This window comes from Trifolium pratense, linkage group LG6, assembly GCF_020283565.1.
Source record: "Trifolium pratense cultivar HEN17-A07 linkage group LG6, ARS_RC_1.1, whole genome shotgun sequence".
Classification (NCBI taxonomy): Eukaryota; Viridiplantae; Streptophyta; class Magnoliopsida; order Fabales; family Fabaceae; genus Trifolium; species Trifolium pratense.
In genome coordinates this window covers 25,854,004-25,872,698 of record NC_060064.1, presented here as the reverse complement: position 1 = coordinate 25,872,698, position 18,695 = coordinate 25,854,004, and the positions used below count along the sequence as shown (strand labels likewise).

At 33.3% G+C, this 18,695-nt stretch overlaps 4 protein-coding genes across 4 annotated transcripts; all 4 read left to right on the top strand.

Moving 5' to 3' along the window:
• The first annotated feature begins 1,896 nt into the window (after positions 1–1,896).
• On the top strand, positions 1,897–3,771 carry LOC123888439 (F-box protein At1g11270-like). Its single transcript, XM_045937501.1, has 2 exons — positions 1,897–3,152; positions 3,395–3,771. Exons 1-2 carry the CDS (start codon positions 1,900–1,902, stop codon positions 3,540–3,542), a joined length of 1,401 nt encoding a protein of 466 aa, XP_045793457.1. The 5' UTR covers positions 1,897–1,899; the 3' UTR covers positions 3,543–3,771.
• A 4,011-nt stretch (positions 3,772–7,782) lies between these two features.
• LOC123891995 (F-box/kelch-repeat protein At3g23880-like) lies at positions 7,783–9,003 on the top strand. The gene has a single exon (XM_045941853.1). The coding sequence runs from the start codon at positions 7,783–7,785 to the stop codon at positions 9,001–9,003; it is 1,221 nt and encodes a 406-aa protein (XP_045797809.1).
• Positions 9,004–9,814: 811 nt separating this feature from the next.
• Positions 9,815–11,026, top strand: LOC123891994 (F-box protein CPR1-like). The gene is made up of 2 exons (XM_045941852.1): positions 9,815–9,846; positions 10,189–11,026. The coding sequence occupies exons 1-2, from the start codon at positions 9,815–9,817 to the stop codon at positions 11,024–11,026; spliced, it is 870 nt and encodes a 289-aa protein (XP_045797808.1).
• Positions 11,027–14,708: 3,682 nt separating this feature from the next.
• Positions 14,709–15,692, top strand: LOC123891993 (F-box/kelch-repeat protein At3g23880-like). Its single transcript, XM_045941851.1, has one exon. It carries the CDS (start codon positions 14,709–14,711, stop codon positions 15,690–15,692), a length of 984 nt encoding a protein of 327 aa, XP_045797807.1.
• The last annotated feature ends 3,003 nt before the right edge of the window (positions 15,693–18,695 follow it).

Here is an 18,695-nt window from a genome sequence, read left to right as displayed (position 1 = left end):
AACATTTGAATCTATGGTAATTCATGTATGTTGTTTTAAAATCTGTGATGTTAAAATAACTGTGTGAATATTTCATATGATGACTTATGTTAATTGTATTGGAGTTAGCAATTAAATCTATTTTTTAATGGCATATGACCCTAATAATAATATAGCCTTTCGAGATGGCTTGGAATCATGAGATAGTGTTTTTTTTTTGACGTTATGGAATCATGAGATAGTGTTAGTAATTGAGATAGTAGTGATAGTTTAGAAAATAGTTTGATAGTAGCAAGTAGCGTGAGGATCACTTAGAGAAAGAATAGATTGTATTGCTCTCGACTTGGATACAATTACAAATGATCCATGGTTACATATTTATAGGGGTGGATGACACATTCTAGGTCCTAGATTCTAGATCTTTCGTGATATGTGCTAGTATAAGGGCTCGTTTGACCCAACTTTTTTTCGAGCTTATGCAAACAGCTTATGCAATATAAATTAAGTTTTATGCTATTTTATAAGTTCACACGAGTGGAAATTGTAATTTTATAAGCTATTTTATCATAAACTACCTTGACAAACTTATAATAATATATAAAAATTGCATAAGCTGTTTGCATAAGCTCTAAAAAAAGCTGGGCCAAATGAGCCCTAAATCTAGTACTTATTCTACTAACTACTCAAGTAATCTAAAAAGTTCTACAAGTGTTACTTAATTAACTAATAGTTATAAATTCGACAAGTTACTAATACATTCTAGAAAATTCTAGAAATGTGCATCGCATTTTTAACAGATAGAAGCCAATATTTTCTTTGTTTACTGTTAGATATTGCTACAATTTTGACCATTCACATTATGTATTCCTTTTTTGAATTAATTAAGTGGAAAGGTCTTTGTTATCAGAGGATTTGGATGGGGATGAGGATTAATTAAGTGGCACTCACTCATAATGGATGAGTTAATTTGTTAGATTAAGATTATGTAGTATGATGAAAGCATAGGAAGTAGGACAGTTGAAATTTGAATTTTTTACAACCAGCCACAGTTTTTCTTATTCTGATATTTTTTTTCTTTTATGAGTTGGATTTTTAGTTATGTTCAAGTTCATTTATGATATATTAACTTACTAATGGTGAAATTGAAAGCCAAAAAATAAAAAAAAACTTTTACCACTTCTTTGACAAAGTTGACATTTCAAAGAATGGTTTTGGTTGATACAATTCAAAGAATATGCTGTGAATTTATGTTAGGCCTATTGTTTCTTTGAATATTGCGGAAAGTTTGAGTCACCATTCTAAAGATATTAGCTGATCTAATATTAATTTAAGTTTAACACACATTAGATGATCTAATATTTTAAGCTCACAAGATAAAAAGAGCTATGATAATTTTAAGGGTAAAATATGTTTTACCCTAATTTTAATTACGGCCAAATTTGATTAAGAATAAAAATCCTATTACTTAAATCTTCGTTTTAAATTAAATAATCTACTTCTAATTATATTAATTAAAAAATAAAAATAAAATTGATTACTATTAAATTTACTAATTTGTCTTTATCTTTTTTAATAATATTCCAAGTATTATATCTTTATTGTAGTTTTTTTTTATACAAATCTTTATTGTAGTTTTACTCTACTAATAAGATATGAATATTTTTTTTAGTAAAAAAGATATGAATATCTTTTTGTAGTTTTACTCTATTAATAAGATATGAACAAAATAAAAATATGAATCTATGCATAAAATAGAAACAAATATTTTTTTTAGGAAGTTTAGTAAAAAAATTATAAATAACAGAAAGAATATTATAGAAACACCAATGCTATATACAGTAAGTTAGCAACAAACTTATACAATAGGTTTGCGTTCTTTAACTTGGGTGAGGGTTTTCTGAATTCAGCGTGGCTGCTCTGATGGCTATCCTTCCGAACAAGAAGAAGCCATATCAATCCAAGGAACGACTGCCGCCGGCATTCATTCCCGATGAACTGATTTCCGAAATCCTATCTCTTCTCAGTGTTAAAACCATCGTGAGACTCAAATGCGTAAGCAAGTCATGGAACAGTCTCATCTCCGATCAAACCTTTGTCGAAAAACACCTTAAGGTATCTTCACAAAACCCACAACTCATATTCACACCACCTTATTTAAAATACCCTATGAGTAGTATCTTACCCATCCCTGTGTGTCGTTTACTCGATAAGCCGTCGATCACTATTCCCCATAGTTCGATGGAGTACTGTCAGGTAGTTGGTTCCTGCAAGGGATTGCTCTGTTTACTTTTCCATGATCTCTGCAGTAAACAGGAACGTATGTATCGGACATACTCGTTTTGTTTATTGAACCCCGCCACGAGAACACTATCTGAAAAATTAGGGACTTTTCATGACTATAATGATCCAGAACCTCGACCAGGCACTTACAAGTTCAGTTTTGGTTGTGATATTTCAACAGGAACTTTCAAGGTGGTGGAGAATTTTGGAAAACGAGATACAGAGAATTGGCGTTCATGGATAAGTCATGTCAGAATTTTCAGTTTGAGTGATAATTGTTGGAGAAATATTGAGAGTTTCCCTTTCTTTCCTATTCATCTAAACAATGATGGCTTGTATTTCAGTGGCACCGTCAATTGGCTGGCTCTTCGTAAGCATGGTTGTTATGTTGATTTTTATCAATTGATTCCCAGAGTTGAGGACATTATTGTGATTGTTTCCCTTGATCTTTCCACTGAGACATACAAGCAGTTTTCGTTGCCTCCGGGTTTTGATGAGCTGCCACGCTATCAGCCAACTCTTCATGTTCTGATGGACAGCTTATGCTTTTCGCATGATTTCAAGCGTACTGAGTTTGTAACATGGAAAATGACAGAGTTTGGAGTTCAAGAGTCTTGGACTCAGTTATTTAGAATTCAATACTTTAATCTTCAAATGTATGACCTTCCAGGCAAGCATGACACGTTGGCGTACCTTCTTGATTATAACCTTCCATTGTTGCCATTAGACATTTCTCAGAATGGAGATACACTAATATTTGCAAATTATGAAGATGAGCAAGCTATTGTCTATAATCATATAGATAAGAGAGTAGAGAGAATTGAAATTTCCAAGAAACTGTGTTTGTTTTCTGCCAGGAACTATGTTGAAAGTTTGGTTTCGACTCCTTCAAAGTAAGTTTTTTATTACTGTTTCCTATGGTATTCATGTATGTTGTTTTAAAACTTGTGTGAATATTTCATATGATGACTATAGTGATGATATTGCAGTAAAATCTATTTTTTAATGATGCGGCCCTGATCATGAATGTTTGGATTCATAGCATCATGATAGAAGCTAATTTTTTCTTTGTTCACTGCTAGACATAACTACAATTTTAACCATTATCATTATGCATTCATTTCTTGAATTATAGGTCTGCAACCCCGACTCGTAGCACATCCTCTGCAGATGGAAGTATGGTAGGAAAGTCCGTCGTAGACGACGATAGCCAAATTGGAAAGATAGTTGGTGATAGTAGTGAGGAAGACAAAGTTAAAGCCATTCGGACGAGGATTAACTAAGTGACATCAACTCTAAAGATAACAGGAGTGCTAATTTCACAACCTCTGATGGCTGCAGGAACCTTTTTTTTTTTTTTTTTATGAACGAACTGTAACGAAAAAAGTGACCATTCGACAGCGGATTTGAATAGGATTTTCAGATTTTAGAAAAGGTTTTGTTTTTGTGTGAGTGAATTCAATTCTATTTCTGAATTTTAATTAATCGTATTTCAAGAAGTTTTTGTTACAATTCAATCTTTCCCCCTACAAAATTCCATGACTTTCTCAATTTTCTTTCCCAACTCAAGTTTTTCTCAACACTGCTTTGATTTATTTTTTTTCCTTTTTTTTCAATTTTTCCATCTATTTTCTCACTTGGATTTTTCTCACAAAAGGGTTTTCTGGATTTAATTTTCTTTATTGTTTTTACTCAAACACACACACAACCCATTTTTTGACTAAACCCATTATGTACTTGAACGTTACAATACCTGAAGAGAAGAAGTTAGATCCCAACAACAACGTGACAGTGAGGAAAAAACGAAGAAGAGGACACAAAGAGACAAAGTATCGAATAATGGCTAGTTTTTTAGAATTAACCTGGTAAACAGATAAAAATAAGTGGATGACAAGTCAAATCTCTTATATTATAAGTTTATATACAAGAGCAAACCTTAAATCTAGAATGAACATTATTGTCACGTTAGTAAAAAATATAATAAAACAATTTGCAATGTTCACATTATTGTTGCATCATTGGAGAACGAGAACAACAAGCTGAAGATGCAATGTTCACATAATTCAAAATAATTTAGAATTGTTCAAAATATTAGCAAAAAATTTAGAATGAACATTATGAAATGAATACGTTAATGTATAATACGGAATGAACATATTTTGCATACATTTTGCATATATTTTGCAAAGGATTATGTAGAAAGTTTGGTTTCAGTTTGTTGAGAGTAAGTTTCTCTTAGAAATTTGCTTATTTGAATTTATGTTAATTCAATTGCCCTGTATCCTTGTCATTATGCAATTTACTCTGTGCTGTGGTTTGTTCTTGCTTATTTTAAGTCTGTTACTGTCAAACTGGTTTTATTGTTTTCGGGGGTTTGTTTGTGTTACTTGAAGTTTAGGTGTGGGCAATTTTTTCTTGTTTCTCTCCCTGGTAGTGCAGTGGTTTGTATCTTTTTGATTCACTTGTGAACATTACGAATTCATTTCTATTATGTGAGTTTGTGTTACATTTAATTTTCGTGTTTCGCTTTTTCACCGCTAGTCTGATGAGTACTTTATTTTTCAAGCACATTAGGCACTATCAATGCTACATGGAAGTGGAAAAGCATTTGATATTGCACGACACGGATAAGATAAGCAGCCTTGGTTACGGGATGATGGATTAGACTACTTTCTGTGATCTAAACATTTTGAGGAAGTAGGAAATTGTAATTTACATTTTGCAATTTTACAACAATTATGTTAGGTAGTATCACAATTTTACATAATCTTTCTTCATATCATGTTTGCACCAGCTTCTTTTGACACTACCCTGCCACACATTGTGATGTTGATACTTATTAGTTATTAAAACCAGACTTGCATTGTTCGCTCTGTAATTGAATAGAATCACACATTATATAATCCACGGATAGTAGTGTTAATAAGAAGGAAGGTGACCATTGGGGTGTGGCTTAAAGGGTACCCGGTTTGGTAAATGGAAGACAACGCACCACTCTCCGTCGGCGCTGGGCCTTTGGATGATGTAGTGCGCCATCGCCGTCTATTCGTCTGGATGTCGTACTCTAGAGGGTGTAATTTTTGACCTATTTTCTACCATAGTTTAGAGTGTCACTTGTGAAATTGAGTTGTTTTTATCATGGACTTCCTTGTTTATTACTTTGCACAATTTTGGGCAGTTATACAAAACGTCTTAAAAGAGCGATCTAGTTCGCGACTTTGCCTGTAATTTCTTCACGGACTTTTTTTTTTAAACCATAATTTTTAAATAAATATAAAAACAACCGAACAATGAGAGAAGACGATACAAATTAATTTTCAACAACACAATCAACAACACTAACCACTCATAAACAACATCAACAACAACACACACACAATCAAGAAAATGGATCCTCTCAATTTATTTTTCCTCAATTTTTCTCAATTTGCACATCTCAACCCTCAACTAATTTTTCTCCATTTTTTAAAACTTAAATATTATTCTATATTTATAACTCCTGGTCTAGATAGCACATTATTTCCTCAATTTTTTTTTTCCATTTGAGAGGATCCATTCTCCACAATCAACACTCAAACCAACAACAACAACCTCAACCTTCTTCTTTTCCTTCTTCAACAGATTTTGCGGATTCTGGCACAGCCGGCGAAACAAATCAATAGTTCCGGTAGCGTGTGGCCTCTGATTTGTTTTAGTTTTGATTTGTTTGGGTCTTTAAGAATTAAAGATCTGATTGGTTTCTAATTTGTTTTAGTTTTAATTTGTTCGGGTCTTTAAGAATTTAAGATCTGATTTTTAGATACTTTTTAGTTATAATTTTTTTTTTTTACAATTTAACGGTTTTTGTGAAAATTGGACGGAAAAGACTATTGTGACTTGTTAAATATGCTTGGATCTCATCCCCAAAAGCTAGCTCAAAGGGTGAGGTTGCCCTCACATATTTATACACTTCACATCCCGGGAACCTAAGCAATGTGGGACTTCAAACAATCTCAAACAACACAACAACACATTCAACACCCACCCTCACGCCTAGCGTGGTCCTGGGTCAAATGTCCACATTGCAGTCCTTAACCCGGCTCTGATACCATGTTAAATATGTTTGGATCTCAACCCCAAAAGCTAGCTCAAAGGGTGAGATTGCCCTCACTTATTTATACACTTCACATCCCGGGAACCTAAGCAATGTGAGACTTCAAACAATCTCAAACAACACAACAACACATTCAACATGACTAACGATGATATGGTTAAGGGACTAAAACGATTTTTTTTAAGGGGCTAATGTGAAACCAAAAATATTTTTAAGGGACTAAAATACTAATCAAACCTTTATTTTTTTAACGAAACCTTCTCTCATCTTTTACCTCTTTTCACCAAAATGAAATCCCTTGTACGGAATTTTCGCCGAATTGATACATAAAATCGGCAAACTTCACACGTTTGGGTTGACCTGCACTTTTGTGCGATTTTATTAGATCAGATTCTATGTCCCCCAATGATTTCTCTTCTAATTTCTTTTTCCTTTTTATTAAATATTGTTATTATGGGAATATGGTAGACGATAAGGGTTTTTGGAAATGTCCATGCTGGTATTCCTAAAGATCACTACTCTTTTAACTTAGGAAAAAAAAGTTAAATAATGCATTTTAAGAGTATTAGGGGCAAGTTTAGATTGTAGAGAAATTGTGGTTGAAAGATAAATTTTGATGTCTATGGATAAATTAATTGGAAGTATTTTTTTGAAATCTTCTCAACCCATCACAACATTTCTCCTTTAATAAATTTTTTTTTTTTGCATTTTATCTTCCTATTATACCTTTATTTTAATTCACCAATAAATATTTTTTCACATATTTTCTCTTTCCAATAAATTTAATATATCATGTATCAAAAAAAATTAATATGTTATGTACAAAAAAAAACTTAAATTATCAACAACTATCCTAAATATTTGGAATTTACATAAGGGTATAATAGACAAAATATAATCTTAAATTATCAAAACGACAAGTAATTTGAAACAATTTTTTTCTTCTAAAAGGACATAATTTGAAACGGAGGGAGTAGTCGATGTAGGAGGATTTCTTCTGTATTTTATTATTTTAGTTAGATTTAGTTTTATTATATTTTAGGTTGATTTCTTATTTTTATATTTCACCTAGGTTAGTTATTTTTATATTTTAGGTAGATTTGTAATTTTTATTTAGCTAGGTTTGTTGTTTTTATTTTTACAATCTTTTAGGAGATTTGTTAATTTTATTTTTCACTCCTATTTAAGATAAATTATTGTAGCCGCAACTTTTTGATTCAGTAAAAATTCAGAGATTTTTCTCAAATTTTGGTGGATTCCAAATTACTCTTTACGGTGGATTCCAAAAATCTGGTGAATTCGAGCACCTTTATCTAATAAGATTAGGATTTGTTTTTCCTTCAAGCTTTCCTTCTGCGTCAGTAGTATATATATTTGATTTTCTTTGTTAGGGTTTAACTAACCGTCACCACTGCCGACTTCTATCTATGATGGATACCCTTGTGATTAAAAGAAAAAAGCCACGGCAATCTAATGCCCCAAAGAACTCGTTGCCAACGCTGTTCCTCCCTGAAGAACTCCTGGCCGAAATCCTACCCTTCTTTGACGTTAAAACCGTCACGCGACTCAAGTGCCTGAGCAAGTCATGGATGGCTTTCATATCCGATTCAAACTTCGTCCAAAAGCATCTTAAAAATTCATTACAAAACCCACACCTCACTTTATTTTGGTTTCAACGCAATTGTTGTTTTAATGTTGTACCCTTCCCCGTGTATCGTTTACTCAAAAATCCTGGCATTAACCTTTATTACAGTCGCTGTTTCCATCGTTTAAAGCATCGTTTGGAGGAGTCTTGCGAGTTTGTTGGTTCCTGTAACGGATTGCTCTGCTTTCATAACTATTCTGAAACATTGGCACGAACTCATGAGCTCTGTTTCTGGAACCCTGCCACCAGAACAACATCGAAAAAATTAGGGTCGTCGTTATGTGATAGCAACTGGCCTGATTTAGGCATTTTTCACTTCACGTTTGGTTATGATGCTTCAACGAGAACATATAAGGTTGTTGCGTTTCGTGCTAATGAGAACGGAGGTTTGTGGAAAAGCCAGGTTAAAGTGTTCAGTCTAGGTGATAATTGTTGGAGAAATATTCAGAGTTTTCCGGTGGTACCTTTTAATTGGTTGAATATTAGTTGTAGACGTCTTAATGATGGTGTTCATTTTAGTGGCACTGTTAATTGGTTGGCTCTGGACAGGTCTATTACTCATGTAAAGCAAATTGTGATCGTTTCGCTAGACCTTTCAACGGAGACATACAAGCAGTTTTTGCTGCCTCCAGGTTTTGATGTGGTGCCACTTTTTAAGCCGGTTCTTAGGGTTCTGATGGACTGTCTTTGTTTTTCTCATGATTCCAACAAAACTGAATTTGTTTTATGGCAAATGAAGGAGTATGGGGTTCAAGAGTCGTGGACTCAATTATTTAAGATTAATTTAAGCTATCTTCAAATGCATCTTCCAATGCATAAAGATGGTTTTCAATTGGCATGCCTATATGTAAATGGTGATCGGGTGATTTTTGCAGATAAATTTCGTAAGCGAGCATTTATCTATAATTTAAAAGATAAAACAATAGAGAGAATTAAAAATAGAAACTGCATACATTGGTTCGACAAGGCAAAAGATTATGTAGAAAGTTTAGTTTCAGTTTGTTGAAAGTAAGTTATTCTTTTTTTTCTTTGTTTATGTTAATAGATTGTGTGAATTATTTTGACGATGACTTAGGTTGATTGTATTGCTAATTAATTATATTACTAGATTGAATGAATTTGTTTTGATTGTTAGTACTTCTTAGATAATATCTGCATTTGTAATTTTGTATAATGTTTCAATGATATAAACATTATAAGTTTAGTTTACAATGAACAAATTCGTAGTAGCATTTTACATAATGCAACTTATGTCATGTCATACCAATTTTATGGATATGGATTCACATTCACTTATGAATTCGATTGACTATTTTGTTTACATTTTATTTTGTGATTTGCTTTTTCACTTGTAGTCTATTACAAATTTTTTGAATTTCAGATCTGCAACTCCTACATAAGCACATTGGGCATTATTGATGATACTGTTTTGTCAAATTTTTGTTTATGATGACTTGGATCTTGAATTATATTGATGTTAATTTATATATGACATATCAAATTATAAATCAGTTTATGCAAATATTTGATTGTTTTTTTAATGGCCAAAGTTAGTAATTAATTGTTAGTGTTAGTATTTTTTACATTATGCATAACTTTACTCCTAACTCCTTTCACCTTTAACTCAAACCAGTTGATTTTTTAATGTGTTAGAAGTTCTCACGCATTAACAGGTTACATTTTTGTGGATCTCACTTAAACCTATTGGTCCACAAGGTTTCATTTCATCTCATTTTTCCCTCTAATTAATGCAATTTTGGAACAGAGATTTGTGTTTTAGTCTTTTAGTTATCAAGTAGCTTAGTCAAGTCTAACCAATGCACCAAATAACTCAAACTCGTCGTCGAAGGTGATCCTCCTCCCCATCAACCTCATCGCCGAAATCCTATCTCTGCTTAGCGTAAAAACCATCGTGCAATTCAAATGTGTGAGCAAGTCATGGAACGCTCTCACATCCGAATCAAACTTTGTCGAAAAACACCTTAAGGCATCTTCACAAAACCCGCACCTCACTTTATCTTGGTATGAAAAAAAACCGAATCTTAAGAAATTCATCGTACCCTTCCTTCCATGTGCATCGTTTACTCAAAAACTGATCCGCCACCATTTCCAGCGACGATTTCTATCGTTGGAAGGAAGCTTACGGGAGGTTCGTTGGTTCATGTAACGGATTGCTCTGTTTTGATTCCAGTTCTAGGAAACCGGCAGGAACTTTTGAGTATTGGCTCCATTTCTCAAACCCTGCCACTAGAACAACAAGATCTGAAAAATTTGAGGACACGTTTGGCCACCACAATTGTAGGTTCACATTTGGTTATGATGCTTCAACGAAAACTTATAAGGTTGTAGCGTTTCGTGCTGAAAAAAATAATGGATCTAGCGATGTTAAAGTTTTCAATCTAGGTGATAATTGTTGGAGAAATATTCAAAATTTTCCTGTGGCTCCTAATAATTCGTTGGATCATTATTATACGTTAGATAGCCTTAATAATGGTGTGCATTTTTATGGCACCATTAACTGGTTAGCTCTGGATAAGTCTATTACTCATATTAAGAAATTTGTGATTCTTTCACTGGACCTTTCGACGGAGACATACAAACAGTTTCTGCTGCCTCTCGGTTTTGATGAGGTGCCATTTTCTCAGCTGGTTCTTAGGGTTCTAATGGACTGTCTTTGTTTTTCGCATGATTCCAACAATACTGAATTTATTTTATGGAAGATGAAGGAGTATGGGGTTCAAGAATCTTGGACTCAAGTATTTAAGATTAGTTACCAGAATCTTGCAATGCAACTTCCAATTCGTCTTCTAGTGGAGCCTCCAATGCTTAACATTCGTTATGGTCATCGTTATCAATTGATGTGCCTTTATATAAATGCTGATATAGTAATTTTTGCAAGTAAACATTGCAAAAAGTCATTTATCTATAATTTAAAAGATAAAACAGTTGTGAAAATTAAAAGTAGATATACCATACGGTGGTTCCATGATTCAAAGGATTATGTAGAAAGTTTGGTTTCGGTTCATTGAGAGTTAGTTTCTCTTAGAATTTCACTTGTTTGAATTTATGGTAAATTAATTCATTGTATATATATCCTTGTCATTATGCACTAATTAATAGATTGTGTGAATTATTTGAAGATGGCTCAGTGGATTGCTAATTGCTGCTTATATATTTGAGTTTGGTTGCAGCTAGTTTTAACAGATCCAGGATAGTCTGTGCTTTGTTATGTGCATTATTATCTGCCTTGAATGTTCTAATTTTCTCTGCATTATATGCTAGTTATATCATGCCATTACTTATGGATATGGGGATTCACTTATGAGCATTACGAATTCGTTTTACTTTTTGTTTACATTGTATTTTTGTATTTAGCATTTTCACTTGTAGTCTAATATGATTTTTTTGAATATCAGATCTGCAACCCAACTCCAAGCACCTTCGGAATTATTGATGATACATGGAAGTATGGTAGGAAAGTCTCAAGTGTATGGAAGAGGAAAAAAAATTGATACCACACGACGCGGAAAAGCTAAGCAACCTTGGTTAGGGAATGACAATCAGTTAGATTACTTTATGTGATCTAAAACACAGGAAGTAGGAAAGAGTAATTTACATTTTGCCTTCTTTTTTAGATGTTATTGATTGGGGGCCTGAGCATTATCTTTGTGCAAAAATTGCTTATTGTTAATTATGACTTGGATCTTGTTTCTTGAATTATTTTGATTTTTATATATGATATATCAAACTTATAAATCAGTTTATGCAAATATTTGATGTTTTCATGTGTTAGAACTTCCCACCCATACACAATTTCATGGCAAATATATGCATGTCCTGCAGCCAAATCGATCTGTCTCAATGTATCCCACCATTCTATCCGCCACAACTTCTGATGTCGAACGCCAGTATTCTACGCCCCCATCTGCCTCTCTAAGCTAGTGCAACTACCACCACATAACAAACTAGACTAGTTCCTTGAATTACAAGTTATAAGTAACAATAACTAACCTGTAACCAGTTGGTTTAATATATTTTCTTTAGTTTACTTTTGGTATCTACCACATTTTCCTGAACTTCTAATTTATTTGATTTTTACCAAGTTCTGGTGTAAGATCCTTATTCCTTCTAATTAACCATTAACCTAATACTTTTTAGGGTCTTGTTAACATGTGCCCTTAGGGCACATGTTAAGATATACTAAAATAGAAATTCAACATTTAATGATACAAGAAATTTAATGCTTCAAAAGTCAAAATACACAAATTAGCATTTAATAATTTCTATTTTTGCTTCCTTAACATGTGCCTTAAGGGCACAAGTTAACATTCTCCTACTTTTTAAGGTTTTGGTTACATGAGAGGTGAACCATTAACCTAATACTTTTTAAGGTTTTGGTTAGAGATGTAGTGTCTCTCTCTTGAGGTCCTGGAGAATTTGACCCGATGTTTCTCCCAAAATCCCCTAGAATCCCCAACAAATGGTATCAAAGTTTTTTGGTTTGATTCGGCGATGGAGATCACTGTGTAGTTTAGGCTAGAGAAAATTGATAAAAGAATTATGTTTGCCTTGTGGAAAATCAAGTGAATGATGTGTTGATACGATATAATATTACACAAGGTATTGGTCAGTACACGTGCATTGATTGATATTGATGCAAGGTGTGCTGTTAGATTATGTCGGTGGTTGAAGAGCTTCTTGCCAACACAGAAGTTGCACAATAGTTTTCAGCCGTTTTTTGACATGTGAAATATACTCTTTATGGTGGAGTATGATAGTTCTTTTGAACTATGATTGTCGGTGACGACAATGAAAGCATATGTATTTTAAACATATTTGATTCAGATTCTATTTTTTCTCCGGTATGGACTTTCAACATAATATTCTTTTAATTTCTCTCTGTCTGATATTCCCAACAACTAGTGTCATACTCCACCATAAATATATTCTTTATGGTGGAGTATGATAGTTCTTTTGAACTATGATTGTCGGTGACGACAATGGAAGCATATGTATTTTAAACATATTTGATTCAGATTCTATTTTTTCTCCGGTATGGACTTTCGACATAATATTCTTTTAATTTCTCTATGTCTGATATTCCCAACAACTGGTGTCATATTTTTGCGTTTCAAATATGGGTTGTTAAGTCTCACATCGACTTGAAATAACAAGAATGATGAGTTTATAAGAGATGTGACACGTTAACTTACTACTTTAAGGTTTTGGGCAGAGATGTGACGTCTTCCTCACTACAAGAATTCTTGGTATTATCTATGAAAATTTCTGAAAAAATTCGATTCCTCACAAAACGCAATCAATTCTGAGGAAATATTCCTAGGAAACCATTTATAAGGGTAGCGCGTTTTACAAGAATACATTTCCTAGGAATTTTTTCTCACTAACCAGTTTTCACTGAGTCAGACTACTTTCCTACTTTCCTAAAAATATTTCCTCACTAACCATCTAATCTTATAAACAAGGCAAGACTTCATTCTGCACAAAGGCTGTTTTCAATGTCTTCCACACGTTTCCCTATGGTGTTTACCTAGGAAATTTTTCAAGAAAACCAACATTGATGACCGTTTCAAATAAGTACCTATTCATTATTATCCTGATCATTTTGGCATTTTTTTTTGGTTGCAAACCTTCAAATATTCCTTTCCTTATTTATTCCTTTCCTCATAATTGATTTTGTTTCATAAAATAAAAAAATTGATTTGTTCCAAAATAAATCAATTTGATATTCTATTTTAGTTGAATGAAATAAAATTAGAATTTATTTATGGGTCAGATCAAATTATACCAATTAGTTTGACACTAAATGTTACACTTCAGACAAATCCCAAATCATTTGATATATATTGAGATACATCAAAATTAACGGTTTGTGTCGTTTTTTAAATACTGTTAATCTTTATGTTCGCAATAGCATATCAAATGATTTTGGATTTGTCTGAAATTTTACATAAATGATCTATATGATATAAATTTTTCAATCCAACGGTGGATTTTATAAAATTTATATCGGTTAAAACGTTATTGAGATGTGTAACATTTGGTGTCAAACTAGTTTATGTCATTTGATCCCGACCCTTTAATAAACCGGAATATTTGGTGTCAAACTAGTTATTTCCATTTGATGTGAAACAAAGTTGTTGAAGAAAACCAACAAACGGGAACACATGTCCTTAAAGTTGTCCGGTAAACTAAATATGAACAAATGAACATGATAAATATGAACAATTGCCTTAAAAAAAAAAAAATCAGCTAGTACTATATATAAGATTGCAAAATTTGATTTGCTTTTAATTGCATTGCACGGTAGAAAGAAATACTAGTAACATAGGTTAGGGTTTAACAAACGCACACAACTGCCGCCAAATTAATAACATTGCAAGGTTCTACTCTTTTGTATTTGCACAACTGATTTGCGGTCCTTGAGTTGTGTTGGGATTTTTTCAACTTCTACAATGGATACGTTTCCGATCAAAAGAAAGAAGCCGCGTCGATCCAGTACACCAAAGAACTCATCGCAGATGGTGTTCCTCCCTGAAGAACTCCTCAGTCCTCACCGAAATTCTGCCATTCTTTAACGTTAAAACCATCATGCGGATGAAATGCCTAAGCAAGTCATGGATGACTTTCATATCCGATTTAAACTTCGTCGAAAAGCATCTTAAAAATTCATCAAAAAACCCACACCTCACTATGTATTGGCATCAACGCAATAGACATCTTAATGTTGTACCCTATTCCGTGTCTCGTATACTCAAAAACCCATGCATCAACCTTTATGACAGCAAGAATTTCCAGCATTCCAAGCATCACTTGGAGAATCCTCGGCAGTTCATTGGTTCTTGTAACGGATTGCTCTGCTTCCTTTTGCCTTCTGAAACATTGGCACAAACTGATGAGCTCTGTTTCTGGAACCCTGCCACCAGAACAACATCTAAAAAATTAGGGTCGTCGTTATGTTATAGCAACTGGCCTGATTTAGGCTTTTTTCACTTCACGTTTGGTTATGATGCTTCAACGAGAACATATAAGGTTGTTGCGTTTCGTGCTAGTGAGACCGGAGGTTCATGGAAAAGCGAGGTTAAAGTGTTTAGTGTAGGTGATAGTTGTTGGAGAAATATTCAGAGCTTTCCTATGGTTCCTTTTAATTGGTTGGATATTCCTTATAGACGTCTTAATGATGGTGTTCATTTCAATGGCACCGTTAATTGGTTGACTCTTGACGAGTCTATTACACATGTTGAGAAATTTGGGATCGTCTCTCTAGACCTTTCCACGGAGACATACAAGCAGTTTCTGCTGCCTCCAGGTTTTGATGATGTGCCATTTTTTCATCCGGTTCTTAGGGTTCTGATGGACAGTCTTTGTTTTTCTCATGATTCCAATAAAACTGAATTTGTTTTATGGCAAATGAAACAGTATGGAGTTCAAGAGTCTTGGAAGCAATTATTTAAGTTTAGCTTCCAGAATCTTAACGTCCATAATATCGATTATGGTTTTCCATTAGTGTGTCTTTATGTGAATGGTGATATGGGAATTTTTACAGATAAACTTCGTAATCGAGCATTTATCTATAATTTAAAAGATAAAACAGTAAAGAGCATTACAAGTATAAATAGCAATTGGTCCGTTGACAAAGCAATGGAGTATGTGGAAAGTTTAGTTTCAGTTGGTTGAGAGTAAGTTTTTTTTTTATTATTATTTATGTTAATTCATTGTTTTTCTATCCTTTTCTTTATGTATTAATAGATAGATTGAGGTACATGAGAAACATTAAAAATAATAGAGGGAAAAAGGTTAATGTGGAAGTGACATTGATTATTGTTATGTACTACTTAGAAAATATCTACATTTGTACAAGTACACAAATGAGGTCTTTGATGGGTGGTATAAATGTTAAAATTTTAGTATTTCAATTGAGTACAAACTACAAAACTCATGTTCCATAAGAGAAATTATCTGCCTTGAATGTTCTAAGTTTTAACATTTAAGCTTTATGAATTCAATTTACTTTTTGTTTACATTTTATTTTTGGGATTCACTTTTACACTTAGCTTGTAGTACTATAATACAATTTTTTTGGATTTCAGATCTGCAACTCCAACATATGCACCTTGGGCACGGAAGCATGGTAGGAATGTTTATAGAGAGTAAGGAAAAGTAAAAGCATTTGATATTACAGGACGCGGAAAAACTAAGCAACGGATGAGACAAACAGTTAGATTACTTTCTGTGATCTAAACATAGGAAGTAGGAAATAGTAATTTACAATTTAATGAGGCCATAGTGCTTGTGGATCTCCTAATCAAAATATAACAAATCTTTTACCACTTCTCTAACAATACAGACAATTCTACGAATGGTAACTGCAAGTTTTCTCAGTTATATGTCATCATGTTTCAATAACATTGCTCTGTGAATGTTATTTGCTTTGAATATCATGGAAAATTTATAGCAAAAACAATTGACTCTTGTGACTCTTAACAAAAAGAATCCCAAAACCAGAAAAATGTACAGTAAACCAGTAAATACGACATTGCTGAATTGTGCAAACCACAGAGGGATAAACAAGAAAGATAGCAATGCAGAAGTACATTTTAAACAAAAAGTCATGCAGTGTCAAAACTGAGATTATGCAGAAACGCATAAACAAAAACCGGTTTTTTCACACTGAAATAGAAACAAAAGTAATGCAAAAGTTTAATATAAACAACATAGAAGCAGCAGTAATTTACAAACCTGGAATGTGTTTATTGAAGGAGATGCTCTCTCCCGGAGATGTAATCTATCTTTTGAGGCCAAACTTTATAATCAAACTTGTGTGTACAATTCTTCCCGTCTCATGATGAAACCATCTCTTGTTAATTTCATCAGTTGATAATTTTACTGCACAGATATGTATGTTTTGGCATTTTTGCTTGTTTACGGTTGCTGTGTTTCTGGTTACTAAATAAACTGTGTTATCGTTGTTTTTGGTTTATCATTTTCTGCACTGTGAATATTCACCGCTTCATTACCTGTTTAGTTTGTGCGTTTCTGGTTTAAGCACTACTATAGTACTATTCTGTTTTCTGCTGCATTACTTGTTGCTGGCTGTCTTTTTGGTTTGATTTGTGCAATGATATAAATTCTTGAAGGCTTCCCAATTGTTTTTCATTTTTTGATCTTAACCCTCCGGTTCCCAAGGGAAGGGAGACCTGATAAACTGGAGTTCGGCCAAAAATTATTCCACACAAAAAGTATACTTTTGTTCCTTTCCCCTTGTAATTTATTCTCAATGTGTTTATACAATTTTAGGTATAGCTTCCCTTAATAGTCTTCATCATTATTCTAAAACAACATTGTTTATTTGGTGTTTCTTTCTGAGATGTAATAGAGAACAAGAGAAATAAATAGTAACGAAGACAAAAATGAGAAATGTAAAGAAACCATTGCCAGATTCAAAATGGAAAATTGAAAGAACAAGATATTGATGAGTTCATGCCCATCAAACAATTAAAAACTATCAAGCAACAAAAGCTACAGATCAAATATTTGGCAATCCTCCAAGATTAGTTCTTATAATCTGGAAGAGACCAATTGTCAAAGCAGAAGTCGAGGTCAAAACAGCTTTTAGTATGTTGAGACCCTACATTAACATAAAAATTAAAAAACAAATCAGTACCAGTGTAATGTAAAAAACAGATTCTAGTTGAATTTCAAAGCATAAATTCTAAGGAAGTTTCTTACCTCGTTTACACCAATTCGGATGACCATTTCCTCCAAGTCAAATAGAGGGACATTTGATCTTATTAGATATGAAGCAGCAGATACAGAAGACATTGGAGTCACAACCAAGCTGTCTGTCACCAGGAACATTGAAGGTCCTTTGGCATATTCTCCAGAGCTTGATGATTTTGACAAACAAAACTTAGGATCAACGAAAGACAATGGTGTATTATGTTGACTAACACAATTGCTCACATACTTGGTGTTGAATTAACTGACGGAAGACATCTACTGAACACCTTCGTTTGGTAAGTATGATAATAATACATAGGTAACGCTCTGGCGCCAATTTGGGTGGGCTAATTTAGCTTCTTCAAAAAAATAATACATAGGTAACGAAGCAGCACTGATTGGTAATAACTGGTTCCTAAGCTCGAATTGAGGGGCACACAGAGGCGTTACCAGTTTGTTTTTTAGGTCTTGTGAAATCAAATATCTGTCTGGACTCAACTCAGTCATGCTATTATATAAATTATCAATGGAGCTTACCGAAGAGAATCCTTGAAGCATATGCAACACTCCTCCTAAGGGGAAAGTGAGAAAACTCAAAAGAAAGTCAACAAAATCTTCCTCTGCTTCAGCATACAAAACCTCTCTTGTTGAGTTTCTCACCAGTAGTTTCACAGACATTTGTCTAAAATCATAGGGTGATCCATCTCTAATCTCAAACACAGATTGGTTTCTTTGGTTCAAACTACGAATAAATTGATTATTATTTCTAAATATAAAATCAGTTCAAGGAGTATTTGAGAGCATTGAGAATTTGAGAAGATAAAGTACCTGCACAAATCAAATCAATCAAAAATAACTTAATTAATTAAACAAAAATCAGCAGCAAAGATATATTTGTATAGAGCGAAATGCCAAGAAAGCATGCCTCATTTCTGGTTATGAGCAGTGTTCTTTCCTCAA